A 23,135-nucleotide genomic window follows, 5' to 3' on the forward strand; every position below is an offset into this window, starting at 1 on the left:
TTGGGAGGCTGAGCCAAGAGAATTGCTTGAACCCGCAAGGCAGAAATTGCAGTGAGCTGAGATTGTGCCGCTGCACTCCAGTCTGGGTGACAGAGTGAGACTCCATTTCATAAATAAATAAATAAATATCAGAAGGTTGAAAACGCAAGGACTCTTCTCTCTAAAGAACTGTAAAACTATCATCAGCACCTGAGTAATCATCTCATATTTATGATCTACACTAAACACACCAAAACCTGCTATATATTACCCATTTCAGGCATGCTTCTGGGCAAGGTCACCAGATAAAGGGGAAACAAGGTCCTGTCTGAGTGTTCTGATTAAGAAGAGAGAAAAAAATGACTACTTCATAGCAAGGTGACAGAGGTATTGTAACCAATAGCATGTTTTACTGCCATCTCAAGGTATCAAATTATACATTACTTCTTACCCCAATTAACCACCATATCCAATTTAAGCCCAGAAAGTTACAATACAAATGTTATGTCCTGATAACTTAAGTGACAAGCGTAACGATTATATCATTCGGATCTACTTTTCATTGCATCAGATATTACATTGCTGTTACAGTGAAAGACATTTAGATTCAAGGATATCTGAGATATCCAACTTCCAGATACAAGGATAAGGCTTCCATTATTTATGCCTGCCTTGTAAAAGCCACATGGGTCAAAAGCTTAATAAGATACTCCTGAAATTACTGGCACTACGTCGAAATGCAGAATTGGTTTGGATTCTATTAAAGTGATGTAAGAATTGCCCTTAGCACCTAGGTTTTTTGCAGAAAGTAACAAATTAATCCTAAAATTCAGAGTGAAATGCAAAGAATCCAAAAATAGCCAAAACAAATTTGAAAAAGACCAAAGTTACAGGACACACACTTCCTGACTTGAAAACTTAACTACAAAGCTACGAAACCAAGACTGTGTGGTACTGGCACAAGGATAGACATATAGATCAGTGTCGTAGAACTGAGAGGCCAGAAACAATCCTTAAGTCAACTGGTTTTGAAAAGGTGCCAAGACAATTCAACAGGGGATAGAAGAGTCTTTTCAACAAATGGTGCTGGGACAACTTGTTATCCACATGCAAAATAATGAAGTTGAACTCCTACCTTACACCACATATGAAAATTAACTCAAAATGGATATTCACATGGAAAATAATAAAATTGGACATCTAATTTACGTCATATACAAAAATTAACACAAAATGGGTAATGGTCATAGTGTAAGAGCTAAAGCTATAAAATTCTTAGAAGAAACATAAATCTTCATGATCTTAGATTAGCTTCTTAAATATGATCCCGAAAACAGAAAAGAAAAAAAATGATAAACTGACTTCGTCAAAATCAAAAATTTTTGAGCTTCAAAGTGTACCATCAAGAAAAAGAAAAAAAACCCACAAAATGGGAGAAAATATTTGCAAGTCATATATCTGGTAAGGAACCTGCATCTAAAATATATAAAGAATGCCTAAAATTCAATAATAAAGACAAAAAAATTGAATAGATATTTCTCCAAAGAAGACACACAAATGGCCAATAGATAAATGAAAAGACTCTCTCTGCTAATGGTACTATGAAAGTGATATTCCTATCCACTACTGGCAGCATAGTAAATTGCTACGATTAATCTGTGGAAAAATGATTTTATGGCAAAAGTTTTTAAAAGATTTTTAAACAAATGTTTTGTGCCCTTTGACTTAGTCATCTAATTTCTGGAAATCACCTAAAGAAACAATATCAAATATGGGAACATATATATACATATATAATGATGTTGCCACAATGTAACTGAAGGTAAAACTGGATGCAACCTGTATGTTTGAGAATATAAGAACCATTATATTCTCAAAATCTAATCATGGACTATTATATATTCCTTGATAATGCTGATAATGGTATGAAAATACAACAGAAAATGTGTATTCTAAGAGACTAAAACAAAATTCAATATTAACTCCTAATTATATTTACCTAAAACATACATATAAAATAACAGCAAAGTTATAAAACTAAAAGAGGATAATTATCTTAGTGTGGCAGAATTATGGGTATTCTTCTCAAACCTTCTTATTGAGTTGTCAATAATATTTTCATAAAGAAATACTTTTACCTTATCCCAGAAATCGATCAAAGCTGTAAAGTCCCATTTCTTAGAATACGCCACATTGTATTTCAGAATAGCATCCTGTGGAAAATGCAGAAACAAAACGTCATGGTATGGCCAAGTGAATGACCTATGAAGAGCCTGTCTCTTATGAATTACCTCCAGTACATTTCATAATGTTAGACAAGCTTCCTACTACCTCCCCCTGCTACTGATAAGGACATCAGTAGCTACAGACAAACAGAATGACTAGTAATTTATTATTCACTTAAAAAAATGAGATTAGAAAGGTCAAGTAATAGCTGAAAAAACACAATTACACCCTAAAGCATGCATTCTAAATAGGGTGATATACTCCAAATAGACAAAAACTGGATCTTGAGGGATAAAAAATAAACTTAGATATCACAATTGTTGGTGGTCCTTGAAAGCGTCATATTATATATACACAGATACATAGTAGATTTGTAGTATGAAAATTTCATGGGTCAGTTAATAGGGTTGAGGTATAAATTTTTTTGTAAAAAATAAAAAATAAAAATTTCATGGGGACGAGGAGATTAGGAAAAAAGTATTTAAAAATTGTATTTTTAACAAGTATTTTTATACAATATATATAAATTATTATCTTCCTCCAGCAGTTCACATAAATTACACATTTATGTAGAAGAAAAAGTCAAAATACTATGCCATCTACTGGTGTAGCTTTTAACTGTTTGAATAGGCAATACTATACATGTGGTTTCCAGAGTCAGGTACTCATAAGACAATCCACTAGATGTGCAGAAACAACTATTTATTTATAATTGCCTTTTATCTCATCCTTTTAAATATCTACTTTGGTTTTATTTTATACTGTACATATTACATTAATAAAGTAACAGATACGTAGAATTTACAAATGACTATTTATATTGGTAATACACACTCAAAATTTTTTTTACTGAGGCACACAGGTCTGAAAACCACTGTTAGCTTATTACTATAAATCTTCCAAATTTCGTTATCATTGAATAAGTTTTTAAAAAATTAATACTCTGTCAAAGCTTCCTGAATAGTACTTCATGCCATACTAAGTATCTAGGTTAAATGACGAGCCAACAAAATGTGTCTTATTCACTTGGAATCAGGGGACATCCAAGTTCCTTAAGAAAAGAGAAGAGAAGATAAAAGAAAAAGAAAAATCATCCATAAAATAAGATAGCAAGAAAGAGTCTTTATTTTTCGCTCACAAGCGATACATAACATTTTCTATTAAGAATTGGCTGGGCGCGGTGGCTCACGCTTGTAATCCCAGCACTTTGGGAGGCCGAGGCGGGCGGATCACAAGGTCAGCAGATCGAGACCACAGTGAAACCCCGTCTCTACTAAAAATACAGAAAAAAATTAGCCGGGCGTGGTGGCGGGCGCCTGTAGTCCCAGCTATTCGGAGAGGCTGAGGCAGGAGAATGGCGGGAACCCGGGAGGCGGAGCTTGCAGTGAGCCGAGATCGCGCCACTGCACTCCAGCCTGGGAGACAGAGCGAGACTCCGTCTCAAAAAAAAAAAAAAAACAAAAAAACAAAAAAAAAAAGAATTAAGAGATTTTAGGCCGGGCGCGGTGGCTTGCGCCTATAATCCCAGCACTTTGGGAGGCTGAGGCGGGCGGATCACAATGTCAGGAGATCGAGACCATCCTGGCCAACATGGTGAAACCACGTCTCTACTAAAAATACAAAAATTAGCTGGGTGTGGTGGCATATGCTTGTAATCCCAGCTACTTGGGAGGCTGAAGCAGGAGACTCACTTGAACCAGGGAGTCAGATGTTGCAGTGAGCCGAGGTCGTGCCACTGCACTCCAGCCTGGGTGACAGAGCGAGATTCCATCTCAAAAAAAAAAAAAAGAAAAGAAAAAAGAATTAAGAGATTTTGGCCTGCACGGTGGCTCACGCCTGTAATCACAGCACACTCTGGGAGGCTGAGGCAGGTGGATCACTTGAGTCCAGGAGTTCGAGACTAGCCTGGGCAACATGACAAGACCCCTAGAAAAAAATACAAACATTAATCAGGCATGGTGGTGCGTGCCTGTAGTCTCAGCTACATGGGGGCGCTGAGATGGGAGGATCGCTTGAGCAAAGGAGGTTGAGGTTGCAGTGAGCCGAGATTGCACCACCGCACTCCAGTCTGGGTGACAGAGCAAGATCCTATCTCAGAAAGAAAAAAAAAAGAAAGAAAAAAAAAAAGATTTTAAGGATTTTTTTTTCCAATCGCTGGTATCTAATTTCAGAACTTCATAAAGTATTAAATAGAAACGTGTATCAATAGGTGAATGAATAAACAATGCACATACTGGAGCAAACTATCAATATATTGAACAATATGGATGAATCTCAAAATTATCTTCATTTTGAGTGAATGAAGCCAGACATACCCACCATGATTCAATTCATGCAGAATGTAAACTATAGTGAAAAAGAACAGATTAGTAGTTGTCTGGGGCCACAGCAGAAAGTGGAATGGACTGCAAAGTGGGGAGAGGAATCTTTGGGGATGACACAAACATTCTGTATCTTGATTATAATGGGAGCTTCATGGGTATGTGTAAATGTCAAAAATTATCAAATGACACACTTTAAAAGGATAAACTTTCTTATCCATACCTTATAATTCCTCAAAGTTGGTAAGGAAAAAAATTTTAAGTAGCAATTGCATTCTAATTCTTCACTGTAATTCTCTAATTATTTTAGTGTTTTATAATTAGCATTAAGCTCTAGCTCGTATTTATTTTTACTTCAGTCTTCAAGTCTCAAAAGTAGTCTACCATGAGGTCGCCTGTCATTAGAAAAACTGGATACTACTCTGTACTCTTGAGTTATCAACTACTGAGTAAGTTCTTTTTAGTTCATAATTCACAATAAGCACAAAAAATTCTTTCCATGCAAATTATCACACACATTATTTATATAAGTACTACTGTGTAAATCAACTTGTGAGGACACTATTACTTTTTTAAATTCTGAATGTCTCTAATCCCTCTAAATCCAAATCAAATGGTATATGAACAGCAAAAAGATCACTACATTCAATCAGAGGGATTTAATGTTTCCCTCTTCCTCTCTCAAAGCATTCTTTCAGCAAAGGAAACAATTACCATAAGCAGATAGAAAAATATCTCGATGGATTACTCTGTTCTAGTGAATCTACCATACGAGAAATGAAAAAAGGAAATTCAGCTTAAAGCAATTACGGCTTCCTGAAACAATCATGGTGCACTAAGGAACTGCCAGAGAGGTAAGCAGATTGTGTAAGTTAAAACACTATAGTTATTCTTTTATTTATTTATTTATTTTCAAAGATGGAGTTTCGCTCTTTGTTGCCCAGGCTGGAGTGCAGTGGCGTGATCTTGGCTCACTGCAACCTCCGCCTCCTGGGTTCAAGCAATTCTCCTGTCTCAGCCTCCTGAGTAGCGGGGATTACAGGCACCCACCACCATGCCCGGCTAATTTTTGTATTTTTAGTAGAGATGAGGTTTCACCATGTTGGCCAGGATAGTCTCAAACTCCTGACCTCTGGTGATCCGCCTGCCTCGACCTCCCAAAGTGCTGGGATTACAGGCGTGAGCCACCACGCCTGGCCTCACTATAATTATTCTATTTGCAGTTGAAGAAATATAAAAATTCTTAAAAACAGCCTCTGTTTAGAAGAATAAAAATAAAGAATCTAAGATAGTGTTCTTCAAATGGACTCCGGGTAGTATTCCTGGGTAGCCTGCTTCTATGTGAGTTTATAATTTTGTTTTTAGAAAATAACGGCCAAATAACAACACGCTGTAGGAATGAAGGCTGGTACTATTAATAGACAAAAATAATGAAAAGATTGAGCTGTCCTACTATACACCACAGTACAGGTATGTTAAATTCTAACGAACCTTTGTCCAGATGTGGTAATTACATGCCGTAATCCCAGTAATTTGGGAGGCCAAGGCAGGTGGATCACTTGAGCTCAGGAGTTTGAGACCAGCATGGGTAACATGGCAAGATTCGGTGTCTCAGCCAAAAAATATAGAAAATTAGCCCAGTGTGGTGGCATGCACTTGTGGCACATGCCTGTAACATTATACTAAAACTAAGTAAACTCTAGCAGAACTTGAGATTTTTTTCCAGCTACTCAGGAGGTTGAGGCACGAGAATCGCTTGAGCCAAGGAGGTGTAGGCTGCAGTGAGCTGAGATCGCACCACTGCGATCTGATGTTCTATATAAGGATCCCATCTTTGTATCCACCGACATCCATCAACTGTTCATGATTAGTAGGAAAAGTAATTAATTGCAAAATAATTTCTTCTTTATGTAGTATTTTAAAGAATTTCTCAGCATACTATTTTGGGGTTTGGATCAGCAGTTTGAAAATATCTGTGCAAAAAAAGGAATAATGACTACAAATTGTTTTCACTGTGATAATAAATACAAATCAAATGATGGTTCATTACACCTGAAATTAAAAAAAAAAATCAAACTGATACAGCTGTATAAGCACTACAGGTATGAGGAGTTAGCTGGGAGCAGTGACTCATGCCTATAATCCCAGCCAGCACCTTGGGAGGCCAGGCCAGGTGGATCACTTGAGCCCAGAGATTGGAGACCAGCCTAGGGAACACAGAGAAACCCTGTCTCTACAAAAAAATAAAATAAACAAAATTAGTCTGGGCATGGTGGCATACACCTGTAATCTCCTCTACTCAGGAGGCTGAGATGAGGATTGCTTGAGCCTGGGAAGCAGACGTCGCAGTGAGCTGTGACCACGCCACTGCACTCCACCCTAGGTGATGGAGCAAGACCCAGCCTCAAATTAAAAAAATATATATATATACACATACATATATGGAGTTTATATTTAGCTTTATGTTTGCATACACATAATTAACATTATACTAAAACAAAGCAAACTCTAGCAGAACTTGAGATTGCTTCCATTTAAAGAGTTTGCTTTTTGTAGTTGTGAGCCTGAGTAGTTAGTGTATTATTGGTATTGCTGAAGGCAGGGTTGATCCCTCGCTTGAAACTTGGGTTCAAGATAATCTAAATTGTGTTAGGGAAGGAACTGACTGTACTCATGGCTAACCTGAAATATTAAAATAAGGCTGCCCCTAAAACCTTCTTAGTCACACAGGATCCTTGTAGCCAAAACAGTGTATGTTCCAGCTGCAGAGAGCAGACTGCTCTCAGCTTGCACAGCACCTTAGGTGTGGGAAGAATATATGGATAGAGAATGGGGTAGATAAAGAAGGACGGAAATGTTGTCACCCAGGTGGCTTTAGGGTCCTAAGGAGTGGAAAAGGATGGCACTGGGGAGGTCTTCATGGATCTGTGTAGGAGTTCCCTGTAGATAAATTACTGATCCCCCATCTACTATCCCCAGTATGTAATGGCTGAATTAATACGTAATCAACTGCATTGTATCTAAAGCCTTAGAACTAGTCAGGTGCTCCCCCCACCTAATACCATTTCTTACCCCGTAATCCTACCTGATTTTTAACAAACCATTAATAATTCTAATGATAATCTCTATTTTGTTGTGTTTTTTTGTAACTGTTTTAAATAAATCAATTTGTACTGTAAAAAAAAAATAAAGAGTCCGCTTTTTTTTTCTTTTTTTAAAAAAAGAGCCCATTAGAAGATTGAGAAACACTGTCCCCAAGGAATAAAGTCTTCAAAATACATTATGGTATAACATATTAATGTTTTCCATGTAAAGAAAAAAAACAGGAGCTACAGAAAGGCATAGAAAGTTTAACAATAACTTGCAAGTATCAGTAGAAAATATTAAGAAAGCTGAGAAACTATACACAACAAATTAAGTCTCTGAAAGAAAATAAAACCCATTTTCACAGAAGTATAAAAAATTCTGTCACTGTTTATATTCATAAAAACATTAAAAGTTTTCATGGCTATAGTGCCCCCAAAATATAAATATATATATATACACGCACACACTCACACTCATATTTTAGATATTAGAAAAACAATCTAATGGTTACCCTTGCAATCATAAATGAAATATAAATATATCAAAAATAAATTATTGCCAAAATATAAGATTAATAAATTATTCAACTGCTAGGAGCTATATTAAGGGCAATAAAAACCAGAATGCTTAACATATACTTTAATCATTAGGAAACTCAGCTTCCCTTTGGGCAAATATTGCAGAAGTCATAATTCTTTCCTGATTTACTTTTAAAGATATTTCAGAAACATGACAATTTTAAAACAAAAAATAAAAGAGAAGCTTGAACTGAAGGAAATTGGATGGGGAATCAGGAAACAGAGGTATTATTCCTGGTTCTCCAAATTATTCTGTGTGGCTCCAGGCAAGTCATTTGCAACTCTCAGTTCTTCTCATTTCCTAGTAGAATGTCTCTAAGGAGCCTTCCTTAGTGCCAGGAAGCAAGTACTTTGCATCTAAAGAATGTTGCTACCTGAGTCTATTAAGACCACAAAGTCTTTGAAAGAGGAGACACAGGGCCCATAAAGAGGCAAGAATGGTAAAAACAACATACCTTCAAGTTTTGGGGTCGTGTAAATTTGTTGAGAAGTGCAGTCTGAATGAGCTCCCACCGGCTCCCTGCAGTTCGCTCACCATTCTTTTGGAAAAAAGAAAAACATATGAGGAAGCTATTCTAAGTTCTTTTGCATCACAGAATCAAAGGTCAAACAAGCAAATACCAAACCATTTTTCAGAGACTAAAAGAATCTCGGTTTTTGTTCTTACCTCATCTTCTACTGGGTACAAATTTTGTTCTGAACAAGGCATTTTAACATGCTTGTTATCCCACAAATCTTTATAATGTGTTGGAAAAGGTTTAGGAACTTCTCCTGCTCGCAAAAGATCTACCTGAAATTGAGGGTAAACAAAATTGTCAGTGCATAAAAACAAAATGTATCTTCTATAAAATAATCCAAAGTAACCAAAGCAAATGCTATAAAATAGAGACCAGCTCCCAGGCAAGAAATCACCAAAGAACCCTTCAGTTCTTCCCATTCCTCACCTCCATTCAACCAGGTTCCAAGTCACCAGATACAGTATATATTCTAGCTCCATATCCCCTAGGAATCCTTCCTTGCCTCAGCTTTTACTAAGTGTTTCCTATCCTTCTCCCTAACTCCAGCTGTTGCTAGACACATCCAGCCCCCATAAAACCCTTACCCTGACTTTGAGATAACATTATCTTTCTAAAGAACTCCCGGGCTTCTAATTCTATAATGCCTATACTCTGATTCTAAATGTCATCCTGATTTTCGTATACTTTCTTATCAAAACACCATTCATTCCAAACAAGTCTTAAACAACACTTAAAATTCCTTAAACATAGCAAATACATTTTCATATCTATATGCCTGTACACATACTACTGTGGCCTCTCTTTTTAATACCACTACTACCAATTGCCACCTCCCCCACTGTATCTGGTTAAATCTCTACTGTCACCTTCATAGCTCTGCCAACTTTTCATTATCTTTATGAAGTCTTTAGAAACTTCAAAGTAGGCAGCTATTTATCTTGTTTTGTTAGATTATTATCATGCTAGAGCACACTTGTTTTCCTCTCCTTCATTAGATCCCAAACTTCCTGAAAATAACCATATTAACTTTGTATTCTGAATATGTAAGATAGAACCTGGCATGTGTACATGTGTATGCATATATGCATACATGCAAATATATATATACACACATATGCTACTATAATAACTATTAAGTAAACGTTTGAGGAAGTGGTACAGTAGGTAGCCAGTCAGACATGAGCAGGGCAGGACAGGGCCCCTACCACTACCAGGAATGTCAGACAACCCTCAAGTGATGCACAGGCAGTTGTGAAACTGCCTCTCTAAAATAACTGGAAGCAGCCGGCACCAGGAAAAGGAGTCAGCCAATAAGATAGAAAAATCTGAAATTGGTGATCAGCAGCGTCCTGTTAAGATCTTAGGAGTTGGGCAAGTCGGCTCCAGCGTGTGTACTAGGAAGCAAAATGGCAGAGTTTAACTGGTATATGACCTTGTAAGAACACTCGACTGGTAAGGGGAGAATACCTCAAGGAAGCATGTGTACAACTCCAGTAATCACATTGCGCATGCAGACAGCCCATCTCAAGGGAAGAATCAGGAGAGAAGGGGACACAACCCCCTGGAAGCATGCCAACATATAAAACCTCAAGTCAAAGGTCAAACTATGTACTTGATCTCTCAAGTCGCCCACTTGGCCCTCTTCCAAGTGTACTTTACTTCCTTTCATTCCTGCTCTAAAGCTTTTTAATGAACTTTCACTCCTGCTCTAAAACTTGCCTTGGTCTCTCATTCTGCCTTATGCCCCTCAGTCAAATTCTTTCTTCTAAGGAGGAGTATTAACACTGCTGCAGACCCATATAGATTTGCCACTGGTAAGAGAAAGAGATTATGGTTTAAAGTTTAACATTATGCCTATTCTGGATATTTCATATAAAAGAAATCATTTAATATGTATCCTTTTGTGTCTGGCCTTTTTCACTTAGCATAATGTTTTCAAGATTAACCCATGTGGTAGTATGTATGAGTACTTCACTGCAGAGCATAATCACATAAATATATAATTTCACTTGTAATATGTTATGAATACGACGAACATTGTGTTATGAGACCAGCTCAGATTTAGTTTATCTGGTAAACTTAGGTAAGGCTTCCTTGAGGAAGTGGCAACTGAGCTTAACTCTAATGGCTAAAAAATTAACAAGGAAAAGAGTGAAACAAAAATAATATTCTAAGACCCCCAACCAACTGAATGGACCCTTCCCTCAGCCAAGGGCATTCTAAAGCAAACCCAAAACACTAGTTCAGGCCATGATGGGAACGGGTGGTTGGACATGCTTCATTATACCTTCCTCCCTTTGAAATTTAGACATGACTGACCAGCGTTAACATTAAAACAGGTACCTTAAAACTGACAAGGCAGACTCTTTATAGCAATTAAGATACCAACATGACACATACCAAGCTCTGAAAGAAACGGAAGTATTTTACCCCAAAATATATTTATTTGAAATATTTGGAAATGGCCCTGCTAAACTGTCTCTTGTGGGTAAAATCTACATTCTGTAGAGCAAGGGTCCCCAACACCCCGGAATGCAGACAGGCATGGACTAGGGGTCTATTGCCTGTTAGGAACCAGGCCGCATAGCAGGAGGTGAGCAAGGCTGAGCTCTGCCTCCTGTCAGGTCAGTGGCAACATCAGATTCTTATAAGAGCAAGAACCCTATTATGAACTGCGCATGTGAGGGATCTAAGTTGCACACTCCTTATGAGACTCTAACTAATGCCTGATGATCTGAGGTGGAACAGTTTCATTCTGAAACCATCCCCCAACCCATGAAAAAATGGTCTTCCATAAAACTGGTCGCCGGTGCCAAAAAGTTGGGGACTGCTGCTGTAGAGAATCCCCTTCCCTTTCCAGGTCTTCCTTGATCCAGTCCAGGAGAGAAGTAATGAAGCGTCTGATAAGAGCTCTGAAGCCTGTTACCTACAAGCATCATCTGCATGATAAAACCTTGGTCTTTAGAAACCCTTCTTAACCCAGACAATCCTTTCTACTGATCCCAGGTCTTTAGATAATAACTGTCTTAACCAATTGCCAAGCAGAGAATCTATGACCTGGAAGCCCCTTTCGAGTTGTCCTGCCTGCTGGACCAAATCTTACATGTATTGATTGATATCTTATACCTCTCTAATACATATAAAACCAACCTGTAGCCTGATCACCTTGGGCACATGTACTCAGGATCTCCTAGGGCTGTGTCACAGGCCATTGGTCACTCATATTTGGCTCAGAATAAATTTCTTTAAATATTTTACAGTTTGACTCTATTTACCAACATTCCTTAAAAACGGAACAACTATGGAAAGAAGACTGTCAAACAGGCAGCTTCATAAAAACATCTGCTGAGACAGAGCAGGGAGCCCTCTTAGGGGCCTGCCAGGAGTGCCCTCAAGCAAGGAAATAAAAGAAAATCTCGAATCCCTTTGTTAGGAATAATGCTCAAAATCCTAAGGAAATTGAACACTCGAACAAAGGATTCTTAGCAAAGCAATTTTACTTCTGCGCAGAGGAGTGCCTCCTTGGCCAGTCGCCATGAGAGCACACCTGAACAAAGGGGCACAAGAGCCTTTATTCCTGACGCAAGTCCTGCCCCTGTACCCTTTCCCCACTGGCTGGGGTCGGGTCATACAATCTAAACTAATTCCGGTTAGCTAAACATTTGATTTTTTTAGATAAGGTGGGCACGTGAAAGAAAGCAGAGAGGAAAGGGGAAGGCATGTCTGTAATGAGCTAGAAAGTTAGTTCTCTTTCCAAATAAGGAAAGGAATGTGAGCTGGTATTGATAACGCTTGGTACTGTGACGTGCCTGGGCATCTAACAAAGGCAAAAAGGAGAAAAGGAGAAAAAGGAAAAAGGAAGGGGGGCACCATGAACTAAAGAATAAAAGATTGATCAGGTTATTTGAAGAGAAACCTCATCATATCCGAAACCTTCAAGGGAAATTCCAGGCACCTAGCTAGCCTTGAGAAGTAAATGAGCCATCAGATAAGCAAGGAGGTAATAACAGCTTAAACCAATAGCCACTCATGGAAGTCAGAGCCACAAGATGTGTTGCTCCCTATAGAAAATAAAGATAACAACTTGACATAGGTCCCTGAGTTATTTTTCAGAAACTCAGACCCCCGCCAAATGGAAAATGCCAACCACCATCACATAAGGGGGAACTGAAGACTGAACTCTGACTGACGTTCTTTGTTCTAAATTTCTTCCTGAGGGGCTTGGAGACAGTGACACCCACATGCCAAACCTTAACATTCCTTTCTGCTGATCCCAAGTTTCTAGACAAAGCCTTGCTTCCTTAACCAATCGCAAATCAAAGAATCTCTGAATCCTGCAACCCCAGTTCAAGATATCCTGCCTTTTGGGACCAAACCAATGTATAACCCCCACATATTGATGTATGATTTTGCCAATAACTTCTGCTTTCCTAGAATATATCGCTACCTTTAATAAATCTTGCTTGTAAGCCATTGGGGAGGTCAGGTTTTTTTTTTGTTGTTTTTTTTTTAAATTTAATTTAATTTTTTTTTTGAAACGGAGTCTCGCTCTGTCGCCCAGGCTGGAGTGCAGTGGCGCAATCTCGGCTCACTGCAAGCTCCGCCTCCCGGGGTTCATGCCATTCTCCTGCCTCAGCCTCTCCGAGTAGCTGGGACTACAGGCGCCCGCCACCACGCCCGGCTAATTTTTTTTGTATTTTTAGTAGAGACGGGGTTTCACCGTGGTCTCGATCTCCTGACTTCCTGATCTGCCCGCCTCGGCCTCCCAAAGTGCTGGGATTACAAGCGTGAGCCACCGCGTCCGGCCGGGAGGTCAGGTTTTAAGCAATAGCTATCCTATTCTACTTGCTTGGTACCCTGCAAACAAACACCCCTACTTCTCTTGCTACAGATGTCAGTGTCAGTGTTTGGCTTTACTGCACCGGGTGAGTGTACCCAGGTTCAGTTTAGTAACACTGCAGCTCAAGAAAAATAAACCTGGGCCGGGGGTGGTGCCTCACGCCTGTAATCCCAGCACTTTGGGAGGTTGAGGAGGGCGGATCACAGGGTTAAGAGATTGAGACCATCCTGGCCAACATGGTGAAACCCCATCTCTACTAAAAATACAAAAATTAGTTAGGCATCGTGGTCCGCATCAGTAGTCCCAGCTACTCGGGAGGCTGAGGGAGGCGAATCGCTTGAATCCGGGAGGCGGAGGTTGCAGTAAGCTGAGATCACGCCACTGCACTCCAGCCTGACGACAGAGCAAGACTCTGTCTCAAAAAATAAATAAATAAATAAATAAATAAATAAATAAATAAATACAAACCTGTGAGTCATCTATATAGGTGATCATTAAAACCACAAGCGTGGGTGAGACCAACCAGAGAGAGAGAGAAGAAAAAAGGACCTATGAAAAAGGCTTGAGGAACTCCAACAATACTTACTTGTCACATACAGAAGAACAGCCTAAAAGGAAAATAAGAATTGGCTAAGAAGGAAGAAAGAAATTTAGGATTATATTGTGTCATGGAGCCAAAGGATGGGTATATTCCAAGGAGAAAAGAAATGTCTATAGAGTCAAATGTGGCCAGGCACAGTTGCTCACGCCTGCAATCTCAACACTTTGGGAGGTTGAGGCTGGAGGATCACTTGAGGCCTGGAGTTCAAAATCAGCCTGGGCCAACATAGCTACAAATTTAGAAAATTAGCAGGTGTGGTAGCACATGCCTGTAACCTCAGCTACTCAGGAGGCTGAGGTGGGAGGATTGCTTGAACCTAAGAGTTGGAGGCTGCAGTGAGCCAAGATCACACACCACTGCTACTGCAATCCAGCCTGGGTGACAGAGTGAGATCCTGTCTCTTTAAAAAAAAAAAAAAAAAAAAGGCCAGGAACGGTGGCTCCCACCTGTAATCCCAGCACATTGGGAGGCCCAGGCGGGTGATCACCTGAGGTCAGGAGTTTAAGACCAGCCTAGCCAACATGGCGAAACCCCGTCTCTATTAAAAATACAAACATCAGCCAAGGTTGGTGGTATGCACCTGTAGTCCCAGCTACTTGGGAGGGTGAGGTAGGAGGATCGCTTGAACCCGGGAGGCAGAGGTTGCAGTGAGCCGAGATCACACCACTGCACTCCAGCCTGGGTGACAGAGCAAGACTCTATCTCAAAAAAAAAAAAAAAAAAAAAGTCAAATGTGACAGAATCAGCAGTTATGCTCAAAGTATTTTCACCCTCATAAGAACGTCCCAAAGGTAATTTTATAAGGATGTGCCATATTATCTGATAAAACAGCGTAGGTACCAGTTGAGCTTCACACAAAGGGGAACATACATGTAATATGCTTTGTGTGTGGCTCTGTGTTTGCATGCATGCACGTATGCATGTATTTGTTGGAAATCGACCACTAAGTGCAATTTCAGATTGCCTTACATTTCTAAAGCTAAATGTTGGTTTCATTTTATTTTTAAGAAACAGGGTCTTTACTCTGTCATCCAGGCTAAACTGCAGGGCTCAAGTAATCCTCCCGCCTTAGCCTCATGAGTAGCTAGGACTACAGGCATACGCCACCATGCCTGGCTAATTTTTTAACTTTTTATACAGATGGGCTCTCCCTATGTTGCCCAGGCTCGTCTTGAACTCCCGGCCTCAAGCAATCCTCCTGCCTTGGCGTCCTAAAGTGCTGGGATTATAGGTGTGAGCTATTGTGCCCAACTTTCATTTTACTATTTCAAATTCTATAACTATTAACATCTGGAATCTTAGTAATGTAACTAAACATTGCTATTAAGTAACTGTTAATTACATTTATATCTTATTATCATATTCAGGAATAAGAATCTAGAAGAAAATACAACAAATTGTTAAACTCTGGGAATAAGACTGAGAGATGGGTTTTCTGAGTTACATGCTTTCATATAATAGTTGCGTATTTTTTACAATAGTCTTGCATTGCTGTTGTAACAAAATAGAAGATTTTAAAAACTCAAGGGTCCTGGGTATCTAAGAAAGAAACGTTAACTATAGAGATTAAATAATGATGGTGTAGGATGGTTTGGGTTTTCTTTGTGGGAGGGTGGGAGAGAGAAGGAGGAGAAAAAGCTAAAATATCACTTAACACCCTCTGTCCATCTTTTCTCCAGTTCCTCACCATTAACACCATCTCAGTAATCCAGACTAAGAACCTTAATTTTACATGCATTATCAACAACTCCTTTTTATTTGTCACCCATATTTAGGAATTCACCATATTCTATCACTTTTACCTCATAATAACGCAACCTTCTATTTTCTTTTTTATCCCCATGATTATTATCTCAGTGATTTTCAAGCTTTTTAAATAGCAGAATCCCTTTTCTCCCCTAAGAAATTTGACATAAAGTCATTTAAAGTCCGCTGGGCGCGGTGGCTCACGCCTGTAATCCCAGCACTTTGGGAGGCCGAGGCAGGCGGATCACGAGGTAGGAGATTGAGACCATCCTGGCTAACACAGTGAAACCCCGTCTCTACTAAAAATCCAAAAATAAATTAGCCAGGCGTGGTGGCGGGCGCCTGTTGTCCCAGCTACTCGGGAGGCTGAGGCAGGAGAATGGCGTGAACCCGGGAGGCGGAGCTTGTAGTGAGCCGAGATGGCACCACTGCACTCCAGCCTGGGCGACAGAGCGACACTCCATCTCAAAAAAAAAAAAAAAAAGTAATTTAAAGTCACAGCAAAGCTATTTTTAGAAATACAGTTTTTGGCCGGGCACGGTGGCTCACGTCTGTAATCCCAGCACTTTGGGAGGACAAGGTGGGCAGATCACCTGAGGTCGGGAGTTTGAGATCAGCCTGGACAACATGGAGAAACCCCGCCTGTAATCCCAGCTACTCGGGAGGCTGAGGCAGGAGAACTGCTTGAACCCGGGAGGTGGAGGTTGCCGTGAGCCAAGATCGTGCTATTGCACTCCAGCCTGGGCAGCAAGAGCAAAAAACTCCATCAAAAAAAAAAGAAATACAGTTTTTATAGTAACTTTTACTTACTTACTCTAATATCAGTAAGTGATGATGAGACAGTTTTAAATACAAAATTTGAAATTAGGAGTTAGGGATGAGAGTTAAGGCTTACATTAATCTACCATTTAGTTTACATTTATCTCTCTTACACATTATTAAGAAAATCCTGATTCACTCATCTATACAGTTGCAAATGGTAACATTTTACAAACTGTTTATTTTGATATTAAGCTAACTCTTCAGATAAATGGTAGCAAGGGAACCTTGGCTCTATGGTCTGCACAAAAATGGGTTATCTTGGCAAAAACAGCTGGTTCAAATGTGGAATTAAGCATCTTCAAATTTGATTGTGCAGTTCTTTTTTAACAAGTTTTTCACTGTTAAAAATATAATTTAGAAATGAAATTTGCATCAAACTTCAAAAGAACCCCTGAAGCACCTCTATGTGGCACAATTCGGTACATACTGTTGCCTTACTTAACTCTTATCTGGGCTCTTACATTACCTATCCCGGCTCCCAGTGTATCCTCACTTCTGTTTTCCTTACATGCAGCTGTCTGATTAATCTTGCTACAGCACAGATACTGTCTGCACAGACATGACTTAAGTCTGGTTCCTGGCACTTGAAGCCCTCTGTGATATGAACCCAATCCAATTTTCAAGTCTCTTCCTCATTCCCCACCCAAATTCCACACTCCAGCAAAGGCACTGTTTTCCATTTCTAAAACAGATAGTTTTCAACCACACAGGCTTTTCTTATAAATCTTATATATCTGTCTGGAAGTCTCCGGTCTTACTAACTGCACCTCAGAAATTTATGCTTATCTTTTAGAGCTCAGCTCAAACCCCATAACTCTGCTGAATGTTACTCTCACCTCTAAATATGCTAAAGAATTCTGAATTTCAAAATAGTTAATCACATCTACACTAAATTGTATGTTAAAAGGGATCATGTCAATTTTTTTTAGTACTGTGTGTGAAATCTATCTAAAACCTGACTAATAAATGAGATGAATGTTTAAAACTACCCAGCGAGTGATGGAAATCTAAAACTGGATTATGGTGATGGTCACATAGCTCAATAAATGGACTCAATATCACCAAATTGAGCGCTTAAAATGGGTGAATTTTTATATACCTCAATGAAGTTTTTTAAAAGCAAGAACACACAGAAAGTACAAAAGAGGTTACTAAGAACTAGAGGAAGCAGGGAAGGAGGTTTAATTATTTAATATGTACAGTTTCTGTTAGTGTAGTGTTATGATATTCACATTGGTTTTTGTCCAGGTTCTTGGCTTGTAACTCCCATAGCCCTTGTTATAGTCTTTTGTTATAATGTTATAATGTTAGTCTTTTGTTATGTTTTGTTACGATGTTGTTATAATGTTATAATATAATGTTAAAACAAAGAGGGTAACAGCCCTTTCCCGAAAGAAACCCCCTTCTTGCCTGGGGACTAGACTGCCATGGTAGGACTAACAAAATAGGCACAAGATTAGAAATTATGGTTTAGGAGTCATGCAGCTGGAGGCTACAAGATTCTGACCCTCCCTAAACTGCTAAGATCAGTGCTTGGGATATTTTGCAGACCCTGCACTTGATGGATCAGCTGGCACCACCCAGATGGATAAACTGGCTCATCTGATCTTATGGTCCTCACCCAGGAACTGACTCAGCACAAGAACACAGCTTCAGCTTCCCATTATTTCTTCTTCTGACCCAACCAATCAGCACTCTTGACACACTGGCCTTCCCCAACCCACCAAATTATCCTTAAAAACTCTGATCCCCGAATGCTCGAGGAGACTGATTTGAGTAATAAGAAAACTCTGGTCTCCTGCAAAAAAAAAAAAAAAAAAGGCACAATTGGATAATGATTTAAGGACACTAACACTAAACCATATGTAACTTTGAAATTTAGGGACGAATGCAGGATTGTGCAGTGAGTACACAATACTACCAATCGAGTAAAAAGAAAAAAAAGAATCCAATGAGGTTTCTTAAAAATACTGAAAAAAAAATCTTCACCATCAGCTGACAATGATTGCTAATTTGTTAAGTTCTATATTAAGTAAGTTATCATTATATTGCTCCATTCTGTAGAATTCTCAGTATTTTATATATGCAGAAAACAGAAGAACTTTCTAAGCCTTGGGCTGTTTCTCACTTAATAAATATCACAATAAATGAGGACTTCCAGTCTTCTCTCATCATAGATAAGAGGTCCTACCTACCCGAATAGTTACTGTGTGATTGGCAGATGGTCTCAAGAGAGGCAGCCGGATCCCACACCGAGGCATTCTTCTCATCTCCTCAATGGGAGTTCCAAGCCACTTCTTATCTGGAGAAACGTGAGGCGGAACGTATTTAGGGATCTTCCTTTCTGTTCTTTGATGTTTGGTTTCGCATTGTTCTTTCCTAAGGTCAAGACAAATGTATTTAGTCACAAATTATTTACTGTTTTAATTCCCTTAGATATACAAGCACAAAACTTACCTAGACGTTATTGTTTAAAGTATGCCATACTTGGTCACTCACTTCGTTATGTTTTATATTTACAATCAAAATAAAAACTTATAAAGCTTATAAAACTCAAGAGCTTATTTTCAACAGCCTGTGGAAGAAAGTTCCAAACACATGTAAATCACCTTCTCAAAACAGAAATGAGTCATGGTTCACAGTATCATCTACACAGTAATTTTCAGTGAAGTGAACTCACTATTGCATGCTGATTGCACTATCTCAGGAAACTCAAATCACAGAAATCATGGATGGGATTTAAGATTCCGTATGGGGTAATGGCAAAATATAAGCTTTGTAATATGACACACCTGGATTTAAATCCCCGTATTACCACTCAGAAGGTACATGATTCCAGTGAATTCTCTTACCCAAATCTCAGTTATCTCATTTAGTGAGTATAATACCATCTGTCTGCCTGTCACGGCATTAAAGTGTAAAAAAAAAAAAAAGTGTAATATACAATGGTCTAGAAGAATGTCTGGCTGAAGAAACAGTAGCTACTATCAACCTAGTATTTTCATGTTCTAGTAATTCCCATAAATACCAAAAGGAAACTCACGAAACTAAAAATCTGATTTCTAATATTTATTTCTTGTTTCCTGTTTCTAGCTTTTTTAGAGTTTAAACTTTGGAGTCTAGGTTTAAATTTATCGTAAGTAGTTAACAAGAAACAAAACCATTTCTTTGCTTTACTAGAAATCATAGCTTCATTAAACTCCCTTACAAAACTATAAAGCATATTATGCTGTTGGAGAGATACTCCTGACAGAAAATTACCTTCTATCCTCTGCTTTGGGCAGTCTCATGAAATGATCTGTGATTTTAGAATCCTTTTTTCCATGTTGCTTAGAATTTCTGCATTCTACATTCAGGCTAGAAATATTTCCAGGTAGTTTAGCATTTAAATCATTCATTCCAGTGCGACTCTCTCCTCCTTCAAATTGGAAATGTAATCTAACTTCACCTCCCTTAGTAGAGTACCGTTTCCTAAATTCAATGTCAGCGTCTCTTGCTTGGAACCTTGAAGGTTTATTTGCTGTTTGGGAGGAACTACCATCTTCTTGTTCATCAAAACCTGGACTTGTCTCCTCATCTGCTTCTGAGTCTTGACAACTATTTTTAGAATTATCCACATCCATCGGTGACTCGGGTTCACTTTCCTTCTCAAATGGAGGAGAATTTCCTAGGCAATTTTCTTGTCTAGTCAATTTGTTGTCATTTTTTGGTCCAGTACCAACATCCTCAGAGCCAACATCTGACAATGGACTCTCTGGCACCACGTCTATCTCCTCTTGCTGACAACTCGCACAGTCTTCCCCAGGATGGCAAGACTTGCTGCACTTCTGGTGGCTTTTGGCTTCTCTGGCCTGTTCATCTTCTGTAGTCGGCTTTGCATTTGCAAACTTTATAGTTCTGAGAAACTGTTGATTGTCTCTATTCTCTTCACTATCTGTGTCACTGTGATCATCATTTTGAGGTGACCGATCAATGTTAGCATTACTAAACTGCTCTGGTACCAGGGTTACTGTTTGAGGTTCACTTTCCAAAGGCTGCTCCGTGTGTTTCCCTTCATTTTGCCACTTACACTTTGCTGCAGTCTGATGCTGGTTCAGATACTGTGTACTTTTTACAGTGGGTGATTTATCAAGATTTAGCTGAGAAACATTTTCTAATTTTTCTACATTATGTTGGTAAAAGTTATCTTTTTGTACAGAACTCATCATGGATTCTATTCTTGTATTGTTGTTTTCTTTACTATCCAAACTACAAGAGAACAGAAAGAACTAAAAATAACTTATAATACAAAAAAGTCACTTATCCAATCACACCCCCAGTGTCACAGCAGTAATTAAACTCCCTGTGGTTACCTGAGCACACAGCATGTCTTTCATGACTCCATGTCTTTGTTTGTGCCCCCTAATGCCCTCCCTACAGCTGTGTGTCTGGCAAACACCTGCCTTTCCTTCAAGCCATAAATGTCACTCACCTCTCTGTGCAGTCTTCCTTTAGGGACCAAAGGTAAAGTTGAACATTTGTTTCTTCTACACACTAACCACCACTGTGCCCTGCTCATACCTTTACTATTGCATCTATCACACTAGGCAGTAATTATGTGTTTTTATGTCTGTGGCCACTGCTACACTGTAAGTATCTTAAAGACACGGACTAGGCCGGGTGCGGTGGCTCACGCCTGTAATCCCACCACTTTGGGAGGCCGAGACGGGTGGATCACGAGGTCAGGAGATCGAGACTATCCTGGTTAACACGGTGAAACCCCGTCTCTACTAAAAATACAAAAAAAAATTAGCCGGGCATGGTGGCGGGCGCCTGTAGTCCCAGCTACTAGGGAGGCTGAGGCAGGAGAATGGCGTGAACCCGGGAGGCGGAGCTTGCAGTGAGCCGAGATCGCGCCACTGCACTCCAGCCTGGGCGAAACAGCAAGACTCCGTCTCAAAAAAAAAAAAAAAAAAAAGACACGGACTGGCCGGGCGCGGTGGCTCACACCTGTAATCCCAGCACTTTGGGAGGTCGAGGCAGGCAGATCACGAGGTCAGGAGATCAAGACCATCCTGGCTAACCCAGTGAAACCCCATCTCTACTAAAAATACAAAAAATTAGCCAGGTGTGGCCCATCTCTACTAAAAATACAAAAACTTAGCCAGGCGTGGTGGTGGGCACCTGTACTCCCAGCTACTTGGGAGGCTGAGGCAGGAGAATGGCGTGAACCCAGGAGGCAGAGCTTGCAGTTAGCCGAGATCACGCCACTGCACTCCAGCATGGGAAACAGAGTGGACAACTCCATCTCAAAAAAAAAAAAAAAAGACACGGACTATTCCTCTCTCATCTCGGTATCTCAAGTATACAGGACAGTCCCTGGCACACAGGACTCTATAAAAAATTACTTATAAGTTGATTTTGAATTAACATAGATAAAGGAGAATAGAAAAGCATGAACAAAGAGAAAATATTAAAGCAACAAGATAAAACATCCATGTATTATTATTCATTTCTCTATATAGGAATGTTTCTATACCTTTCTGATTCCGCTGTCTTGATTCCTTTAGTGTCCATCCAACTGGTAATAGTCTTTTGTTTGAAAACTATAAAAAAAAATGTATATTCATACATTCCTTCAAATAGAAAACATATACAGCATATTATACATGCAAGGAACTATGCTAGGTTCTACGGGTTAAACAAAAGATTAATAACTCAAGTATTTGCCCTCAAGTAATATGGGTAAGACAGGAACATAAATGTTAATATATATGACACAGGGTAGAAAATGACTGATGCCTAAAAGGGTTGGTATGGCCTAATGGACAAGAGCATAGGCTATGGAATCAGAACACCTGCATTCAAATTCTGATTCTCCCATTAGCTTCCTATGTTACTCTGTGAGGGGTCATTTCTCTGTATCTCAGACACCTCATTTGTAAACATGCAAAATAACTATCTCTCATGAGATAAGGCTTAATTTAAGTAAAAATAGTTCATGTAAAGCGTTTAAGGCATTCTCTGGTTTATGCTTAGTAAATGTTGATTCTTAATTATCATGATTATTAAAAGAGGTCCTGATAAAGGAATTAAGGTTATTTCTGAGGAAGACACTACTTCGGTGAACAGGAGAACGTGAGCATAATCGGTAAGATTTCTTTGGAAAGGTAAGGCTTGACTTATGCCTTGAAAAGTACACATGCAGTCACATAAAGAGAAAATTATAAGCAAAGGCACCAATATCAGGGAAATATAAACAACTTAAAAAGAAAGCAAAAGAAAATATGGTTGAAAAGTCAGCCAGGATCATACCATGCAATAGGATCTTGAATAACCCACAAAGAGAAGTACAAAAAACGTGTTGAAAGACATGATTCCTGCCGGGCGCGGTGGCTCACGCTTGTAATCCCAGCACTTTGGGAGGCCGAGGCGGGC

At 39.3% G+C, this 23,135-nt stretch overlaps 1 protein-coding gene across 5 annotated transcripts in view; it reads right to left on the minus strand.

The window, feature by feature from the left end:
* Positions 1-23,135, minus strand: part of PARG (poly(ADP-ribose) glycohydrolase) — a 134,064-nt gene that overhangs the window by 103,171 nt on the left and 7,758 nt on the right. For 4 of the 5 annotated variants that reach the window (XR_009212849.1, XM_058436491.1, XM_058436489.1 and 1 more), the window contains exons 2-7: positions 22,237-22,303; positions 19,980-20,966; positions 18,910-19,097; positions 8,859-8,977; positions 8,647-8,730; positions 2,118-2,192 (exon numbers count right to left, since the gene is read on the minus strand). Coding sequence is in view for 4 of the 5 variants with exons in the window: in XM_058436489.1 (XP_058292472.1) it covers positions 2,118-2,192; positions 8,647-8,730; positions 8,859-8,977; positions 18,910-19,097; positions 19,980-20,966; positions 22,237-22,303 (1,520 nt within the window). In the remaining variant the exon portion in view is untranslated. Of the gene's footprint in view, positions 1-2,117; positions 2,193-8,646; positions 8,731-8,858; positions 8,982-18,909; positions 19,098-19,979; positions 20,967-22,236; positions 22,304-23,135 lie in introns of all 5 variants that reach the window. The other variant, XM_032142307.2, reaches the window with a different exon arrangement.

The sequence above is a fragment of the Hylobates moloch genome, unplaced genomic scaffold (genome assembly GCF_009828535.3).
Source record: "Hylobates moloch isolate HMO894 unplaced genomic scaffold, HMol_V3 SCAFFOLD_3, whole genome shotgun sequence".
Classification (NCBI taxonomy): domain Eukaryota; kingdom Metazoa; phylum Chordata; class Mammalia; order Primates; family Hylobatidae; genus Hylobates; species Hylobates moloch.